Consider the following 19,467-nt stretch of genomic DNA (forward strand, 5'->3'; position numbering starts at 1 on the left):
ATTATTATGAAAAGGCAATGCAAATCTTACCAGTGATGGATGTTAATACCTGCTACCATGTTACTTTGACATAATCATCTTTCTCACGGTCATGCTGATAAAAAACCTTAAACCTTGTTTTTTTCAGATACTGTGTTTGATGCTTCTCCTAACAAGCTGACACCAGTGGAGAAATCACTGTGCTTAATAGATATAGGCTTTTTTGTTAACACCAGTATTCCACCACTCCTTAAGCCAGAGAGGAATGTGGATGTCATCATCATTGTGAGTTATGACATTAGCTCACCCTTCAAGGTAAGAAGGAATAAATTCTATATGGCTTTCCATCCCAGTGTCTGTAGCAAGGCGGCACCCCAGGAAGCTTTGAGACAGTTGTGGGGAGCGACAATAGTCTAGCAGGTTCCATCCTTGGCGTTTCTGGTTAAGGATCAGGTAAAGCGGTAATGGGAACCCCAGAGAGTTGTTGTCAGTCAGAGTATTAGGCAGGGTAGACAAATGATCAGATCTACTTTAAAGCAGTTTCAGTGCTTATAAGGGAAGCTGCCACACTGGCTCGGGGTGGGGGGGTGGGGAAGGCTTGCTGAAGCAAACATGATACCTAAGAGAGCTGGAAGTGGATTTAATGAGAGTCATAAAATCAGCTTTTGGAACATGATGCAGGTATGTATGTAAGCGGTTTATAAGGACAGGTTAGTGGAGTCCCTTCCTTGCTAATGCAGGGAGTTATAGGTGTACAGGGTTTGGTATACTCACTCTATCTCTGAATCCACCTTGCTATTCAAGAATCAAGTGCCACAGTGGCAGTGCCTTTCCTGCTGGCTCTGAAAAGGATTGTGTGGTCCCTGTAAAAAGTCACTAGGCTGGGATTTTAAAGGCTGCTGTTATTGGGTGTTCTCTCTCTCATTAGCAGAAATAATACACACACATAGATCCTATTGGACATATTTGATGATGATGATGATGATGATAATCTTATTATTTGTACCCCACCCATCTGTCAGGGTTCCCCCGGGCATTCTGGGTGGCTTCCAACAGAACACTAAAAACAGAATAAAACTTCAAACATTAAAAACTTTACCTTTTAATTTTAAATTTATGAGATGGGTAGGATATAAATTAAGTAATAATAATATCATTTTTCTATAACAATTGCTGTCAAAGCATCTTAGAGAATAGAACAGTAGCCTGTATTTTTGTATCACAGGTATGTGTTTTGTATTCACACCCCACATTTCAGCCCACTCTAGGTGGCCAATCATGGGTTAATTTAGTGTGAAGGTACTATTGACTTAAATTCTGATAAACAGAAAGTGTTGATTTGTGCCTTCTCTAGCAAATACTTTTGACGGCCAAATACTGTGAAGAGCAAAGTATTCCTTTTCCAAAAGTTGACCTAACCGAAGAGGACTGGGAGAATCCCAAAGAGTGCTATGTGTTCTCAGATGAAGATAACCCGCAAGCACCAATACTGATTTATTTCCCACCAGTATGCGCCTCCTTCAAGGAGTACAAGGCACCAGGTAAATCCAGCGTCCATTGCCTAATGTGTTTTTAACAGCAATCTCTAGTCTGAACTTCTCCGACTTGCTTCCACATTTAATTTTTTTGTTTAATCCATTTGTATTGGATGTTTCTATCACTAGGAACCCTCGCTGGTGCCTGCCATTTCCCCCCTCTTGGAATGTTGGTGCATGTTGACATAGCTTCATTGGGAGGGAGCTCTGGGGGAAACTGGCACCCGTCAGGATTTTTTTCCCCATACACCCACTTTCCCCTGCCAGCAACACAGAGAGGAAAGGGAGAGGTTTGCTGATTTATACACCCACCCACCCACCCACTCACTGAACACAGGTCTCTGAAATAACTAAAAACCTGTCTCCTCCCCACCCCCATCCATATGAGAGATGGAAGGGGAGTGTGTACACCCTGGGTGAGAAGTAGGAATGGCTTGATTGAATTTTTTTTTGTACCTTGCTGTGTAGTATATTGGCATTCCCAATATATATCTAGCGTTATTTATATGCATCTTGCTATGTTCTATGCAAACATGTCCCAGAATTGGGAGCAGCGGTGGCATTTAGTTAGTTGGGTTGTGGAATAGCTGAAAGGGTGCGGAAGAGTCAAACTTTGACCCCTGAGTTATCCAATAGGTTTTGTGGCAGGAGGTTTATCACAGAAGTGCTAGGCCAGCTATTGTTTACACATAAAAGACTCTGGCTGTGTCTTCTAACTTTTCTAAGCAGCTAAATAATACAAGAAGCAAGTAAGCAATCTATTTTTAAACATCGATAATTTGGAATTTGTATGTAGTGAATCCATCACTCCAAACTGTAAATGTGGGAATGGGGTGGGCCTAACATAAGATTCCACTTTCCTTCCAATAAAAGGCCAATGAGAATATATGGAAAGAATGCCGGAGCCAAGATTTGCAGTCTTCCACCTTGGCCCCAAACTGTTAATTGGAGACAAGCAAACATGAATCCCAGACAGTAACACATTTCTGAGCTACAGGCTCACATGGCAGCTGTAAAACTGTACAAGCAGGAGGCTTGCCAATAGCAAAATATAGTAGGGCTTCATACTGCATAAGAGTGGACAAAATTCAAAAAGGGAGGGAAATGCTCTGCAATTATCTCCAAAGCTTGCCCCAGCCATGGTGAGATTCAATAGGTGTCATTTCCCAAATTGTTTGCAGAAACCACACATTATTTATTCACTATGGACCTTTTCACCTTTTTTAGAGGCCTGGGAAAAGAATGCCCCTGGCTTCTACCTCCACCCCTATGGATGGGGTGGGGAGTTGATTCAGTGCGCTCTTAAAGGCCAATTTATGTAATCTGCATTTTCTGAAACAATATGCGGACCCAAACACAGCCATCCTTCAAAATTCCATTCTCTGAATTTTGCACAGCAGTTCCCCAGCCAAGTAGTATGTACAAAAACCTATCTGCTGGGGTAAAGTGTGCATATGAATGCATGCTTGGCAGAGCACACAGGTTCACACAACAACAAAACAAAAGAATTTGCAAAGATGCATTGTTGCTATCAAAGGAGAAATTTTGGGGGGGACTTTTAGCTGGCTGAATGAAAGCCTTGGATTTGCAGAAATGAGTATTGGAAAAATACCTGAAAAGTACAATGTTGTCTTGCCCAAAAGAAAAGAAAACCCTATATTACTTTTGGAATTTCTCACTGCTCAGCAGATTGAGTAGTGCATAACAAGGAGAGCATGGAATAGGTAGAGTAATGTGGAACGTTTTAGTTCTGTTGGTTGTTTCCAATTAGCAAACGTTGACACTTCCAACCAAAATGCAGTACAGAACTCTGATTGAAGTAAGGTTTGCTTACCTGTGGTTTTGTTATGTTTGTTTCTTTCAGGGGTGAAGCGCACTCCTTCTGAAATGAGTGGAGGTGAAGTAAACTTGGGTAAAGACTCGCCTTACAAAACATTCCATTTAACCTACAGCGAGGAGGACTTCGACAAACTACTAAACCTGTGCACCTATAACATCCTCTGTAGCGAAGACCACATCCTCCAGGCCATCCAGCATGCTATACAGAAGAAGAAAAACATTTGGTCTCAGGCTAGAAAGCAATTCTGTCTCCCTGAGCAGGGCGCCATTTAGCCCCCAACGCTTACATTGTGGGAGGTAATGCTAAGGCATAGTTATACCATGCAGTTTGCAGTGAACACTAGTGAAGTTCCCACCCTGCCTAGTTTGAACAGATGGCTTCTTTATTTATTAATATTCCTAATTTTTGAGCCATCCATGTTCAAGTTCACATACCTGGGTTGTAGCTTGTGAACAATGTGAGGAATATAGCCAGAAGAGCTTCAGGTGGCGATTCTGGTGGGGCTGGACAACAGTCAGTTAAAGTTACCGAGTCAGTGTGTAACTGAGATTGTATGGCAAGGAGTGACATTGTTGATACGTTAATTTGAGAGGCCACAGGGATTTGTTTATAATACTTTGAACCCTCTGCAACGCTAATGGAAATGAAGGAGATGTGTTGGACTTCAGTACCAATGGAAACTGTGAAGAGGGGAACCTTCTTGCATCAATTCCACTATGAGCAATTACATCATGCCATACAGATATTCTTGCTGTTGTTTCCTAAAGAGGATTGACACATTTCAGCTGTGAATAAAAACCGCCATTGCTAAAATAATTTAGTATTATAACTTAATGAAACCCATTATAATTATTTGCAACATTGCCTTGTTTGCTTGTATTGCCTCTGTGTTTACTCAGATCTGTTAGTTAACCATAGTTCAACAAACTCAATCCACAACACGGCTTATTTGCTTGTATTTGATCCTTTTTAACCCGAATCTATAGCTAAATTTGCCACAATAGAAGTGATTCTGGAGGGAGTTAAGTACCCTCTGCAAACACTTAATTGGAGATTTATTGATTAATAAAAGACTCTACACCCATTGAAGCCTAAGTACTTTAAAATGTTGCCCACTAGTTGCTGCACTGGAGACAGATAAAGTTAATGTATGAGACTCTAGGGCTGGGAATAGCAGCTGTCTGATAACCTCAGAAACTGGGTCGGAGACATGCTGTGGTCAGCATTCACCGTGTTAGGTTAGACAGATGAACTGCTAATCTGACTCAGTAAATAAATGTTGCTCTTTTGGTGCTTTGAGACTGCTGCTTCTACCAATGGTAGCATTTTTTTATATGTAGACTGGCACTATAATATTGCTATTTGTGCTGCATGGTTGCTTTGATATCCCTCCCCACTAAATCCTGCAAGTCTGTTTGGACTGGCAGAGATCAGCAAAGCCCTATGAATTGCGATGTCAGGTGCCCTGATTCCACATGCCTGGTTCTTTGATGAGGCAACCTCTTACACAAAAGCAGTGCATGGTTGGTGATTGTATCTTTGCATGCAAAACCTGTTGGGGACAATGGCAAACAGTAATGTTGTATAGTTAAAAAGGAAGCCTTCAACTTGTTTGCTGTAAATTGAAAACACCCTGTAAAAAGCTGGTTTCCATTGCTTATGAATACTCTGGAAGATGTTACCATAAACCTGAGGGTAGGCATGTCAGATCCTTAAATAGTGTCAGAAGAAGTTTGTCTCCACAGAACATTAAGTATTAAAAACCAGATCTTCAGCTGTAGCAAATTATATCCACTCTACAGAAATTATTTGGGGTCATATGATTTATACAGTTTCAGAATCTGGTTCAAAAGTATTTGCATCTCTCATATAAAAGCAAGACCACCCAGAAATGGTATATTTTCATCATCTTGTCAAGAACAGGGACTTGAGAGACAAAGTATGACCAATTTTGTTCTAAAGCAGTCAAGGTTAAAACATTTTTGGTGTGTTTTAAATAAAGCATTGCCACATTTAACAAAGGCAAAATGAATAGAAGTAGATGCAGTGTACTAGGAAGGAACTCAGGAATTATTATTTTTGCTTTAAGAGTATCTCAGAAAGAACAAAAAATATAGGCAGTTACTATGTGGTGACTATAACTTCATAATAAAACAGTTGCAACAGGAAATACTTCATGTGGGGTCAGTTTTATTTAAAGAGGGATATGAAAAAAATGTTTTCCATTAGTTTAAACTAGAGAAACATCAGTGTAAAATTTGGTCTCCATTCTATGTATTATCTAAAACCTAGTTCTCTCTGGAAAACAGTTTCTAAACATTAAAATGAAGGAATGCAAACAGTTTCATGCTTTTCTCTTACTATAGTGCATTTTTAATTTATAACCCATGGATGGCAACAGCCTAATGTGAGGGGATGGGCCAGCAGTGGGGAGAGGGATCCCAATGGCTCTTTGTAGTTGCAAAGACCCTTTCAGGTGCTTAATATGTGAAGGAGGCTTAAGTCTTCCTTTCTAGTACTTCCCTCTAAAAAAAATAAGTATGCTGAGAGCAGCCAGTCTACAATCACTTTTATGGCTTTTATGGTTTAACAGTCTAAAATATATTGGTGCTGAATTATTGACAGTGGCACTGTTTTGTTGTTTTATTTACTTAGTGAAGGCAATAGGGTGTAATGAAAAGAAGAACCCAGCACACCCACAGAAGTGCAGCACACTCTTCCATTTGCTGCTCTTATTTCTTGCTAAAAAGCTTTTTGAAGACATTCTTCTCTTTCTTTTTCTTCTGCTTTGTGACTTCAGTCTCTGGCTCTGTTCTCCCCGGGTTCTGCAGAGTGTCTAGGCTCTTGGTTACTTCAGTTTTTGGTTCAGCTTTGGCTCCTGAAAAACTAACCATTGTCAGCACCTGCCTAATCTCAGGAGGAAGCATATTTCACAACCAGGGTGCAACTGCAGAGAAGGCCCTATTATATATTCCTGGGGAACTACCCTTTATTAGGCAACGGTGCAACCAAAAGGGCCTCCTAATGCAACAGGGAAATTCTTCTACCTGAGATCCTAAAAATCTCGTGCTGGTAAGGATCCTTGTATTCTAACTGAGCCAATAGCCAGCTCCATGTTGCCTGCAGAGACTGACAGTAGCTCTCCATAGTTTCAGACAAGGGATTTCCCCCCAGCCTTACCTGACTATGCTAGGGACCGAACCTGGGCTCCTTTCATGCAAAAATACCGCTGAGCTATTGCCTTTCCCCATCAGACTAAAAAGCTGTCATGACAAACTCCTGGAAAAATAACCACCCATCAATGTGACACCCTGCACCAAATTCTATGTCTGATCTCCCTGGGTTGCCACTACTCGAGGAGCAGAAGCAGAATTAATAATGGTAAAAACAAGAAGGCTATCAGGCCTTACACTACAGCATCTGCTAAATCAACTTGGCTCCTAGTCTGGTGATTTAGGAGTTGTTGTTTTGGAATTGACACAGCATTTTACAGAGCTGCTTTACTGAATGCCTTGCAGGATCAGATGGTGGGTGATTTGCCTATGTTTGACATACATCCCCAATGTAGGAATTTAAGTTTTGGGGAAAGGCCAAATATGTAATGAGAACAAGGAGGAATTTCACACAGAGGCATGTAATTGGAGCAGATTCCTCAGTTCACTATTCCAACCCCCTAAGAATTTGATATATTTCCTAGCCAATCCTGTTTTTTCACTTGATTCCTCCTAATTTATAATCTCACATTTTAACAAACATTTTCCATGGACTATATCATTTTCTTAGTTGATAAATTCCACACCTCCTCAGGGACAAAACAGAGATGGAGAGTGGATGTGTGTTTAAATGTACAAGTGGTGTTAAACTGAAATTAACATATGCACAATATGAGTGCAACCACCCCTTCAAGCTGATGTTTATGAATTGTATACAGTAATTGTATCTCAAGTTACCCAGAAAATTGCCCCCTTCAGCTTTACTGCAGTTAAACTTTACCTTGGACTCCTTGATCCAGAGTTCCTTTCTTTCCTCCATTAGGATAAGGCTGTGTTTTATGATAGCTTTGAGGGTGATCTGATAGACTGGACATCAACAGTGTTATTGGATCGGATTCCACGGAGTGCACAGAAGAAGCATCTGAAATGAGTTATTAACACATCTTTAAAGGTCCTGTGGCTGGGTAAAGCTACCATCAAAACTCTAGAAATATTTATAGATCACTATTGATTTCTTCAAGTCACAAATAAGGACTTGAAGAAATCTGTTGAATTGAGACTGCTGGGAGGTTATCAAGCCTCTATGGGACGCGGGTGGCGCTGTGGTCTAAACCACAGAGCCTAGGGCTTGCCGGTCGGAAGGTTGGCGGTTCGAATCGCAACCCCAGAGTAGTCTGTGACTGGACTTAACAGTCAGGGGTACCTTTACCTTTACCTTTTATCAAGCCTCTAGCACAGAACTTTCCAAACTTTTCATGTTGGTGTCACACTTTTTAGGCATGCATCATTTCACGAGACAGTAATTCAGTTTTACTAGCAAACAAGAGGTTAAACTAACCCCTTTCCAGTCCCGCGAGGAGCACGGGGAGTGTTCATTCAACACACACACTGCAGGTGACACACGAATGTCGCAACACACAGTTTGGAAAGGTCTGCTCTAGCAGCCTAAAGTATGTGCGTGATGTGCTTTGTTCACCAAGGTGGATGGATGATAAATTGGGGAGGCCTGACCTAGAGAAAGTACAGTTCACACCTCCTAATTGAATGAATCATTTATCCCACACTTCTCTATTACTCTCCACCATCTTTTCAATGTTTTCATAATGAGAGAAGATATGAGAACAGATCAATAATAATGCTTTTTATTCTGTTTATGAACTCCAGAGGAGGTCTGTATCTCTAATTTACATATGTACCATGAAAAAAGCAATTAATCTGTGCACTTGACTGGTAAGAATTTTGCATATTGCTATGGTCTATGGCCAAAATGTCATCAAAATATTAGGTTAGTAAACTGGATTATACGATATGGAAGAAGAATATGGTGCATTTTTATATGTAAGCTGCCTTGAGTTCCTGTCAGGGTAAAATATATAAATAAACATACAACAACAACAACATTATACAGCATGTTTTCATTTCTATATTATGTAATTTCCCCCTCTTAGGCGTATTTATATACTTTTAATAAAAGAAAAATGTTCCAGTATTACCAGAATCTTCATAATCCTGAGCGAAGATTATACTAAAATCCTGTGTCGATTCTCCTGATTCCTGGGGATTTCCAACAGGCTTTTTTTCTTTTGCAAGTTTGAAGGAAGGTGTTCTCCTATCAACAAACAGTATTAAACAGATGTTAGCTTTCCTCTGCTGAAAACTTAGATAACAAATACAAGTTTAAATTAGTTACAGTACTGTATAGCACACCCTTAACTGTAAATATACAGTGGTACCTTGGGTTACAAACTCTTCAGGTTACAAACTCTTCAGGTTACAGACTCCGCTAACCCAGAAATAGTACCTTGGGTTAAGAACTTTGCTTCAGGATGAGAACAGAAATCGTGCTCTGGCGGCACGGCAGCAGCGGGAGGCCCCATTAGCTAAAGTGGTACCTCAGGTTAAGAAGAATTTCAGGTTAAGAACAGACCCCCAGAACGAATTGAGTTCTTAACCCGAGGTACCACTGTATTAAAGGCAACAAACAAGAAACAATGACCGTTCCCCATATAAAAGGGATGCGCATTTTGCGCGGTCGCACGTAGCACCCTGGGAGCCTCAGGCAGCCCCCAGCAGTTCGGAGGCTGGCACCACCTTCCCGGGCTGGATACCTGTGGTCTCCGCCCACACAGCCAGCTATCCAATCCAGTCGGGGGAGCTGTTGCCAGGTTGGGATTGGCCAGGTAGGAGGAGGTAACCATCCAGTGCACACAGCAGAAGGCGAGACATACCTGGGTAGCAGCCGACGGCTCCAGAGCTTTCCCACCCTCCACTCCCAAAATTAATGCCGTCATTGCCCTGCCCCTCCAGTGGCGGCAAAAGGGCGGCAAACATATGTTCTCCAGAGCTAACCCCAACCCCCACATATGCTGTATAACCCGGAAATTACCCAGACCCCCGGCTGGGGGGCTGGGAAGGATAAATGCCTAATGCCTGTGCCAAGGTCTCCCTACATCTGAATCTTAAGAAAGTTGTGGCCAATTTTAATCCCATAGAATGTTGTCTGGTGTCATTATTCCGCTCGGGGGCCGCCTGGGGTTTGGGTGGTCTCCACCTGACCGTGCAAAACAAAGAACCACCAATCATTTTTTCCACAAGTCCTGTGGAGGTGTCATGCAGGGGATGGCCTGATTCAGAGAAGAATGGGGAGAGATTTCAGTGAGGTATTTTGCAGAAGTGCTGGTTTTAAGACACTGGCATTCCTGATCCTAATAATTTCCACCAGCATGATTTCCAGCAACATCTAAGGGCTTGTCCATGCTTACCTTTTCCCCAGCGTTTTCTAGGCACAGGCCTGCGCTTTAAAGCGCTGTCTGTTTTGTTTTCGAAACAAATAAAAACTTTCCCCTTCCAGCAGCACCTTAGAGACCGACTAAGTTTGTCATTGGTATGAGCTTTTGTGTGCATGCACACTTCTTCAGATATGATATGTTTCAGATACGATATGATTCAGATATGTTTTGTTTTGTTTTTGCCCCCGTGCTTTCCCTGTGAAAACATACTTTTTAACAAGAATCGGAACAAACAGCAATTCAGATTTTCAGCAGATTGCCGGTTGCTCTGATTCAGTGGAAGAGAGTGGGCTTTTGCAGTGAAAGTACCTGGGGGGGGGGAGTAAGTGCTGAAATGTGGCACTTTAAAGCATGGACCTGTGCCCAGAAATGTGGCACAAAAGGAAGTCTAGGTGACCCCTACGTATTGCCGTCATTTCTGATAGGAGTGTTTATAAGATGCAGAGGCATATCTATGCCGTAAAAGACAATCTATGTTACTTAGGTTACTGCAGCCTTTACAAAGATGGTGGATAAGAAACATTTGACCCGACATATACAAAATCAGTGTGTACCTGAGAAGCAGACTTTTGGTAATCTCCTTGTTGGCAGAACTTCCAGCTGCAGAGATCCAAGGTTTTATCTGAGGCCTCATTGTGTTTGTTGCGGCTAGAAGTTCATTCCGTAGAGAACGCAGGCTGTTATGGTGGCCTTGTAGAACCCAAGTAAAAAATACATAATATGGATGAAAGACAATTAATAAGAAGGGTTGGTTTTTAAACCCAATATTGCTCCTGAGCTACAGCCCTTATGCAGACTTCTTATCTTCAGTCAGTAAAGCTTCTGCTCTTTGTGCAGAAGGTCCCTGGTTCAATCTTTGGCACCTCCAGGTAGGGCTGTGATAACTTGTGCTCCGAAATCCTGAAAGTTGCTAGTATAGATAATACTGAGCTGGATAGACCAATGGTTTGATTTGGTATAAGGCAGCTTGCTACCTTGTATCAGACTCTCGGGTACTTCAGTATGTGTGTCTTTTGCTTGTCCAATTATGCACCTCTGTTGAGGCATCTTGTGGGAATGTCACATGGGCAGAAATAGGGAAATGCTGCATAAAATGGATCAAACAGCCCTACCTAATGTAGTCCATAGTGCTTGCACCCAGTCTTCCATTAGCTTCTGAGAAGGTGCTGCGAAGTAGTATTCCGATCCATCACTCAACCTGTAAGTCACATATTGAAGAAGGACTGAGTTCTGGGGTAGCCTTTCCCAATATGTTATGTATAGGAAAACCTAGAATTCTCTTCTTTTGTTTTCAATTGGGTTTTTATTTTGAGATAAAGTTAAGAATACAGACAACACGTTGGGACGCGGGTGGCACTGTGGTCTAAACCACAGAGCCTAGGGCTTGCCGATCGGAAGGTTGGTGGTTCGAATCCCCATGACGGGGTGAGCTCCGGTTGCTTGGTCCCTGCTCCTGCCAACCTAGCAGTTTGAAAGCACGTCAAAGTGCAAGTAGATAATTAGGTACCACTCTGGTGGGAAGGTAAGCGGCGTTTCTGTGCACTGCTCTGGTTTCGCCAGAAGCGGCTTAGTCATGCTGGCCACATGACCCAGAAAAACTGTCTGGGGACAAATGCCGGCTCCCTCGGCCAGTAAAGCGAGATGAGCGCTGCAACCCCAGAGTTGTCTGCGACTGGACTTAACTGTCAGGTGTCCCTTTACCTTTACCTTTACAGACAACAAAAAGGACAACTAATATGTAATGATACAAAAATATCACTAAATTCTGCAGTTTTGTTGGGATACAGGAAATGACATTTGAATTAGTCTAGATACAGAGATGCATGTTTTAGATTGGGTGTGTGATGTGTGGGATAACCAACCTCATTTAACCAACATGAAGGAGTTAACTGTCTTGCCAGGCTTAGCGAGGTCACTCCCTCTCACCTTGAGAGGGGAGTCAATAACTTAGGAACTTTCATCACTGTAACTAAGTCAAGTTTTACTGCCTGTGCAACTTTTCCCGAATGCTGTATGGAAAAGCTAATGAATTTGACCTTTGGAGAATTTGTAAGTAAACAATTTTAAATTTACCAAACACGTGGTCTTTTTTTTTTGCTAGGGGAAATGGGGAACTTTGGGAGGGACTTAGAAGGGGAGATTTTAAAGGTCCAACACCCTATATTTCCTTGCTTTACTTTGCTGCATGTTTTGTGATTTTCTGGGGTTCTCTCACCAAAGAGTACTTGCCCCAAACTTGGATCTTTGCATCACCGACTTGATTTACCTTAGACTGAAGGCGTGTTCTTTCCTAGAATACTCCGTCAACTTCTCACACTTGGCTCCAGCAATACCAAGTGATGAAACTGGAGTTGTATTCTGGCAAGGCAGAAGAAGAGTTGATAACCAAAGACTTTCAATCCTATTTTTTTCTGATTTAAACACTTACTCATTCTGTATAGCTGGGGTGTCAATAATGCAGGAAAAGTTTCCTTGAAAAACTGCTCATCATTCACTATGAGGGTTTATCCACACTTCCGCTTGTCCTGTGCCTAGAAAGCATGGTCCGAGTGGTTTCCTGTTTGACCCATGCTTTCTAGGCATGGTCTCAGCAGGTTTCCCCTTGTTCTGCTCCTTTCCTAGGGAAAACCTGCTCTTTAACTCTAAATAGGGGAAAACGCCAATATGGAGAAACCCACATTGACATTAGGTCCTATGGAGCACTAAAGAGCAGTTTTCCCTGAGGGAAAGCAGAGGGGCGAGAGGAAGTGTCAATAAGCCCTCAATGTTCCTTTGTGATGTGCAGGGGAGCATCTGGTACCTCCCAGGGCCTGTTCTCCATATATGTGGAGTGACAGTGAGGCATGGTGAACTAATCCTGAATATGCCACAGAACCTACTGTAGCAGAAAGGAGTGTATTGGCATATAAACTGATATGGAAGGGAACACTAAAAGCAGAAAGTTTGAAAGCCACTGCTGTATGCCAATATCACATTTCCCTGCACTAACAAATGACCAAGTATCATAACCTTGCTGGCTCTGTCTGTCTGTCTGTACCATGTATCATCACTTACAACACTGAACATTGTTGGGGGTACTACCCAGCTCCTATTTTTAATGGGACAGATTTCTGAATCTTGCTGCCCTGAGATATTTATCCACAACTTTATACCAAAGATGAAGACTACCTCACCTTCAAGGTAGATTTCTATTGCTCAATATTTCTTTGCCAGAAATGTGAGTTTTCAGCATTTGTGTGTGTGTGGATTAGAATACATTTTGGCATGTATGTAGCACATAAAATACCAAATACTACTAATAATAACAACACAGTCTTTGATAAGAACTGAAATATGGTAACACCAATTACCTGGAATGCTTCCTTTTCATCCTTGTAGATGTCAAGTTTTTGTCTTCCAAGTTTAACATAATATCTGTTCCAAGCTCTTGACATTGGCTAGAAAAGTCATAAAACTAAGTCAACCACCTATTACCTCTAAACATCAACTGCACTGCTTATTATTGAATCATTGGGGGTTATTCATCACTTGATGGTTTGCTTTTACTCTGATTATGTTCACCTAATGTATTGTACAGAGGATGAGATGGTTGGACAGTGTTCTCGAAGCTACGAACATGAGTCTGACCAAACTGCGGGAGGCAGTGGAAGACAGGAGTGCCTGGCGTGCTCTGGTCCATGGGGTCACGAAGAGTCGGACACAACTAAACGACTAAACAACAACAATGTATTGTACAGTGTTTTGCATTTGCCTCACTTTCCTCAACCACGCAGCTGGATAGTGGGGTACACTTTTCAATAGTTGAGCTATATAGTTCAGGAAGAGAGTCTTGTAAGGCAGGGATGTGGAACCTGTCGGCTTCCAGATGTTGTTGGACTCCAGCTGCCATAGTTCTTATCCATTGGACGCACTGACAAGGCCTGATGGAAGTTGGAATCCAACATCTGGAAGGCTGCAGATTCCCTATCCTGGTTGTAAGGACCAAGCTTCTTCACGAATCATTAAACATATAGTAATTAACACGGGGAAAGGGTGAGATTTCCAAATGTGTTAAAAATCTGAAATATTTTAATCCTCTATGAGCTTTAAAATGCATCAGTATGAAAAGGGTAAGTAAGAGAATAAAACAAAATCAATGGGATTTTTTGGAACTAGCTGTATCGATGTAATGTGAACCAATCAATGTGATGGGAACCCAATGTGATGAGGCTACGTAGGATGTAGCAAAGGGGGGGAAATGGGACATGGAAAGGCTGGGTAATAGATGAGTAGTATTCAGCTAAACCAAGCACCCCCAAACTGCGGCCCTCCAGATGTTTTGGCCTACAACTCCCATGATCCCTAGCTAACAGGACCAGTGGTTGGGGAAGATGGGAATTGTAGTCCAAAACATCTGGAGGGCCAAAGTTTGGGGATGCCTGAGCTAAACAATTGCACCAGCAGAATGACTTCTGCTTGCACAATGGGACTTCCCTCCCTGCCCTGCATACCCCCAACATCAGTTCTGGGGTTTCTCCCAACTTTCTGGAGAAGATTAAGGGACTGTTGGTGAGGAGAAGAAAAGTCCTGATGCAAAATCCTTCTGCCTATGGATTAAGAAAAAACGAGCAAGGCGGGAAAATCTCAGGAAGGGATGGGTGTATGGGGATTAGCAAGGGTAATTCCTCAAGCATTATATCAATAGCTTTCTTGAATCCCCCACCCCCAACCAAGAATCCCTGTTACAATCACCTCAAAAGGGAAAAGAAGATTAGGCTAACATGCTTTGCCTTTAGTGAGCCTGTTTTGTTTATATATTATCTCATCTTTCCCTTGGCAGTTCAACTTGTGGTTACCTGTCTTCTTCCTGGAAGAATCTGATCCCTCTTTTCTAGGAAACCCTCCATGCTCTGGTGCTTTGCAGGAACCTAGAACCCACAAGACAATTTCAGAGATCTTAGATTGGTTTGAAAAATGCTTGATTATAGCACTAATTAATATCCCAAAGTTAAGGGCCACTTCACGTATTACAGATTTATCAGCTGCCAGTGAGTATTTGGTGCATCCAGTAGACCCCCAAACCCATTCATTTCTAATATAGGAAAAAAACAAATTATAGATTTATGTAGCTTTCATTCAGTGTAGGTGTTTGCTGTGGGTGCAGACCTACCTGAAAAGCAGTTTCTAATCTCTGAGGAGGTAAATCCAAGGATGGCAAAGTTGGATTATTGTCAATTGCTTCACCCCTGGGCACAGTCTTCACTTTTTTGGTTTCTACATCAGAGAGAGTGCCATCCTTTGCATTTTTCATATTTGATGGTTTGAAATCACTAGCATGTGGTAGCACTAAATCACCATCGGTTGGTTGGATTTTTAGGTTAGAGGGTAACGAGGACACCAAAGGAGTCTGAGTTCCTAGATCTGAATCTTGTAGGCTGAGCGACACTGGTGAAGGAGGAGAACTGACATTGCTGGAGTCAGTCAACATTAGCTCTTCTCCAAGGCCACATTTGTGCAAATCCTCTTTGGACTTTTGCGTAGGAGAGACACCGCATTCTAGGGGAATCCTCAACGTGTCCGCCGAAGATATAGACGGCAATGGCTGAGTTCGTTTCGGATCAAGATGTTTTGTGTGAGATGCTCTCCTGTCTGAATGTCTTCTTCTTAGAGAGGGAACCTTGATCACTTTCCCTTTCTCTTGTTGCCCAGTCCTCTTAGCATCAATTTGTTTCTGTAGTTTCAGTTCCCTCTGAAAGAAACAAAAAGTGTACCTGAATGAAAACGAAGTAAAAAAACAAGTACTGTAGTTGTGAGCCATGGACATACCTGCCATGGATACTACTAAATATGAGGGGAAACCTGCAAGATCAGAGTATAATATGGTCTCTGGGCAGGTATATGGGTGTTTTGGATGAATCTGTCAATTTTGGTTTCTCATTTGCTCCATTACCACATTAGTTTGCACCATTTTAAAAATAATGTTCACAATATAATTTGTCTGCATGTCCTTCTACGAATATTTTATCATATTTGAAAGCAAATTTCTCCTCATATAACACCTTTTGGTATGCTTCTGTTACATTACCTTTGTCTTTCTGTTCAGCTGTGCAAATTTCTCCTCTTGGGCCTTTAGAATTTTCTCAAAATCTTGATGTTTCTTCAAGAGGTTCTCCACATCAGAGACTGAATGCTGGGGATGGAAGCAAATCAACAGAGGCGACCATTTAATACAGAAATACCATGAGAGAATTGTTGACAATGACGGGAAATGGAAGAGGCTGAGATTGTTCAAAGTTGGTTGAGGGAATGAAACTTCATTTGAAATTGGTATGCTTTCACTAATACACACTTTTTTGTACCTATGTTTTATTTGGGAAACTACAAAAGAGAAAGCAGGAGAAGCTCAGCAAGGTGTCTGGCAGCAGCTGCATTTCCTCACCATGTTCGCTCTTTCAATACACCCTTTTTCTGCCTTGACCTCCCTTGGCTGTTATATACACCTGGAGAGAGACAGAGGATACCTGAGGGCTATCCATCTTAACAAGAAACTCAGCTGCAAAACTGCAGGGTCCCGGTCTTTACTGGGAAAGATAATGAGAGGTATTGATATCATTTGCCTTTGTGCAACATGGCCTGCCCCAGGAAGCATTCACCAGCTTCGCCACTGATTCCAAATATGTTTTTTTCATGCTGTGGGACAGGGGTGGCTCACCGTTTGTGATCTATGGGTCACATTCACCCTTGACCATGGACCACATGCCAGCAGAAGACATGATGACCTCACAGTGCTATATGCATGTGTGTGTGTGTGTGTGCGCGCGCACACACACACACACGGCACTGTGTCTAACATTTTTCTTTTTAGCATTTTTTTTTTGGGGGGGGGAGCAGAAACATTTGCACAGGGAGCTGGAGTAGACCTCCCTGTGCTGGGAATTAGCCGAGCAATTGCTTTGTGCTACGCTAAGCAGGCTGTGTATCCAGAAAAGCATTGAAGTTTATGTTATCTGAACTCACCCCATAGCTAGGATCTGATAGAAAACCCTCCTTGGTTGTCATCCAAGCTTCAGCTAGGTCCAGCTCTCTTCTCAGTAACTGGATCTCCCAGTTTTCCTCGTACAAATCCTTCTTCATGTCCCAGCATTCTCGCACCATTCTCATTAGGTCCAACAGTTCTGAGAGCTTCTCTTCAATCTGCAATAAAATAAAATAATAATAATAATAATAATAATAATAATAATAATAATAATATACTTATACCCTGCCCATTGGGCCAGGCCTCCCCAGCCACTCTGGGTGTCTTCCAAAAGGATATTAAAAACACAGTAAAATATCAAACATTAAAAACTTCCCTAAACAGGGAACAATTCCCAGTTCCCAAGTTTTAAATTCAAGGAAGGGTGGAGAAAGATAAAGGAACTGAATATTTTTATTTGGCATTCACAAGGTAGACTAAATGTATGACCTCCCCTTGTGTCCATTTGGAAAGTATGGTTTTATATTTTGTAAAACCACCGAATGTAATTTACTAATCAACTTTCTGTCAAAAGGCACCCAAAGTAATGTGTAATAAAAATGAGAGATTAAAACAAATGAATCAACCAAATATCAGTAGATATTGGAAAGATAAAACATCTGTATTGTCAAAAAACACCACCGCAAAGGTTCCGGTCAAAATGTCCGCTTGAATTAAAAGGTCTAAACAGCATGCCCCAAAGTGGTCTAGCATACCTCTTTAGGGAAGCTGCCACTAAGAAAGGCCTGCATGTTTACTATTTACATGTGGCACTCTTTAAATTGCTATTGCTCTTATTAGCAGGATTACTCTATTAAAAATGAAAATGGATTCAAGAAGAGCAAGACTGGTGGGAGTTGTAGTCCTACAACGCCCTTCCTTTACAAAGTGTGTAAATCAGACTTTGGGCACCTTTACTCATCTGGACAAATTTCAAACATAGCATTTTTTTTCAGTGAAACTGCATGTACCTGGAACACACACCATTGCATGGAGTAAAAAAACCTTATGCACACAAGCTGCCCATGCTATCCTATTTATAAAGAATGCTTTCTCCTAAGCCTGCCATGCACTTTCAGGTTTGCTGGTTGGATAAGACAAGCCCATCTGTTCTCCTGCTCTGTGAGTAGCGTTTATTTTTATTTTAAAAACAGAAACACAGTGGGGTTTCTCAAAGTATGTAAAGTGACGTCCATAACAGCAACAGGATCTTTTAACAAATTCTGAAGATGTTCTTACCCCCATGATCTGCAGATCTCCTTACAAATTATACACAAGGCAAGTCGAGTATCATTGTAAAGGTCAGTGTATGAAGTTACACAGATGTCAAGACGGTGGGGTGCTTTTCAAAGGAAGCTCTCTCCTCTTCCCCCTTTCCTAATAGTCTGCAAAGGACCACATGTCTGAGGAAGCCCCCAAGGCCCTTAAACTCGACCTGTTTGCTCCATATCACGTTGCACTTCTGCTCTGCTCAACACAGCTTATGCTTTTAGATCACAAGATCAGAGATTTACTAATTTACTAATTTTTATTTCTTTTTGAAGTCACACCTAAGTAGTCAAGAGAACCTTACCCACTACATCCATATTTTATCCTCCTTGCAATAACCCCAAACAGGAGGGAAGGCTTGCAGATAGTGATAGGTGTTCAAGTTCACTCTGGGAGCTGCTGCTGCTGCTGAGAATAAACTTGAACTTGGCTCTTCTATGTTGTGTGGGAGAGGCTGCCAACTCCAAAGCACATCCACCCACATCATGTATAAATAATAAATAATAATAATAATATATTTATACCCCGCCCATCTGGCTGGGCTTCCCCAGCCACTCTGGGCAGCTTCCTACAAAAAATACAGGTGAAACTCGGAAAATTAGTATATCATCGAAAAGTGCATTTATTTCAGTAATGCAACTTATTATTATTTATTATTCATTTAATTTTTACAAATGCTTTCTTTTGGAAATTCCACAGTAATAAAACAAATAGTTACAATAATTGGAAAATAAACATTGCTATTACATTTCATTAATTACATTCCATTTATAATTGACCCACCTAACGACAAATAATTACAATTACAACACATAAAGGCTTAACATATCATGTTTTGCATGTCATGCATCTATCTCATATATTGGTTCCACCTTTTAAGTTGCATTACTGAACTAAATGCACTTTTCGAAGATTTCTAATTTTTTGAGTTTCACCTGTATAGTATATAGCACAAAAGCAAGATTTGCTGTAGTAATTTTAGATTTCATTGACAAACTAGATTTAAAAAATCTATTTGAGGTACTCCTGAAACAAATTAGTGCTAAAGAGAGTCCCCCTCCCAGGCTAATTGCAGCACGCCACGGAGGGTATTTTTAATCACAATTGGGGTTGAGGATGGAAGCCCTGAGGTCCTGATGAAAATCGGTATTCCTGTACTTAGTACTGCATTTGTAAAATAAAAAAACCTGGACACAGTTGTTAGCTATGCTGTTTAAAACATATGTGTTTTGCAGGCACAGCAGGAGGTTGAGGACAAAATATTTCCCTTTGATGGAAGGGGTAGTTTGAATGTACCTGGCATAGCAACTTTGCTGGTCTGGGTAACTGGGCTCCTGGATGAGAGGGA

General features: G+C 41.5%; 2 protein-coding genes across 2 annotated transcripts in view; one reads left to right on the forward strand and one right to left on the reverse strand.

The window, feature by feature from the left end:
- Nucleotides 1–5,524, forward strand: part of LOC118083547 (cytosolic phospholipase A2 beta) — a 42,614-nt gene extending 37,090 nt beyond the window's left edge. The window contains exons 18-20 of the mRNA XM_035112065.2: nucleotides 128–294; nucleotides 1,334–1,520; nucleotides 3,379–5,524. Of these exons, the coding sequence (XP_034967956.2) occupies nucleotides 128–294; nucleotides 1,334–1,520; nucleotides 3,379–3,626 (602 nt within the window). The 3' untranslated portion in view covers nucleotides 3,627–5,524. The remainder of the gene's footprint in view (nucleotides 1–127; nucleotides 295–1,333; nucleotides 1,521–3,378) is intronic.
- Nucleotides 5,525–5,590: 66 nt separating this feature from the next.
- Nucleotides 5,591–19,467, reverse strand: part of SPTBN5 (spectrin beta, non-erythrocytic 5) — a 113,789-nt gene continuing 99,912 nt past the window's right edge. Inside the window, exons 60-70 of the mRNA XM_060273618.1 lie at nucleotides 16,853–17,029; nucleotides 15,921–16,025; nucleotides 15,006–15,584; nucleotides 14,692–14,763; nucleotides 13,207–13,293; nucleotides 12,123–12,214; nucleotides 10,969–11,054; nucleotides 10,411–10,546; nucleotides 8,561–8,676; nucleotides 7,348–7,488; nucleotides 5,591–6,232 (exon numbers count right to left, since the gene is read on the reverse strand). Coding sequence (XP_060129601.1) covers nucleotides 6,087–6,232; nucleotides 7,348–7,488; nucleotides 8,561–8,676; nucleotides 10,411–10,546; nucleotides 10,969–11,054; nucleotides 12,123–12,214; nucleotides 13,207–13,293; nucleotides 14,692–14,763; nucleotides 15,006–15,584; nucleotides 15,921–16,025; nucleotides 16,853–17,029 — 1,737 coding nt within the window. The 3' untranslated portion in view covers nucleotides 5,591–6,086. The remainder of the gene's footprint in view (nucleotides 6,233–7,347; nucleotides 7,489–8,560; nucleotides 8,677–10,410; nucleotides 10,547–10,968; nucleotides 11,055–12,122; nucleotides 12,215–13,206; nucleotides 13,294–14,691; nucleotides 14,764–15,005; nucleotides 15,585–15,920; nucleotides 16,026–16,852; nucleotides 17,030–19,467) is intronic.

This window comes from Zootoca vivipara, chromosome 1 (genome assembly GCF_963506605.1).
Source record: "Zootoca vivipara chromosome 1, rZooViv1.1, whole genome shotgun sequence".
Lineage (NCBI taxonomy): Eukaryota > Metazoa > Chordata > Lepidosauria > Squamata > Lacertidae > Zootoca > Zootoca vivipara.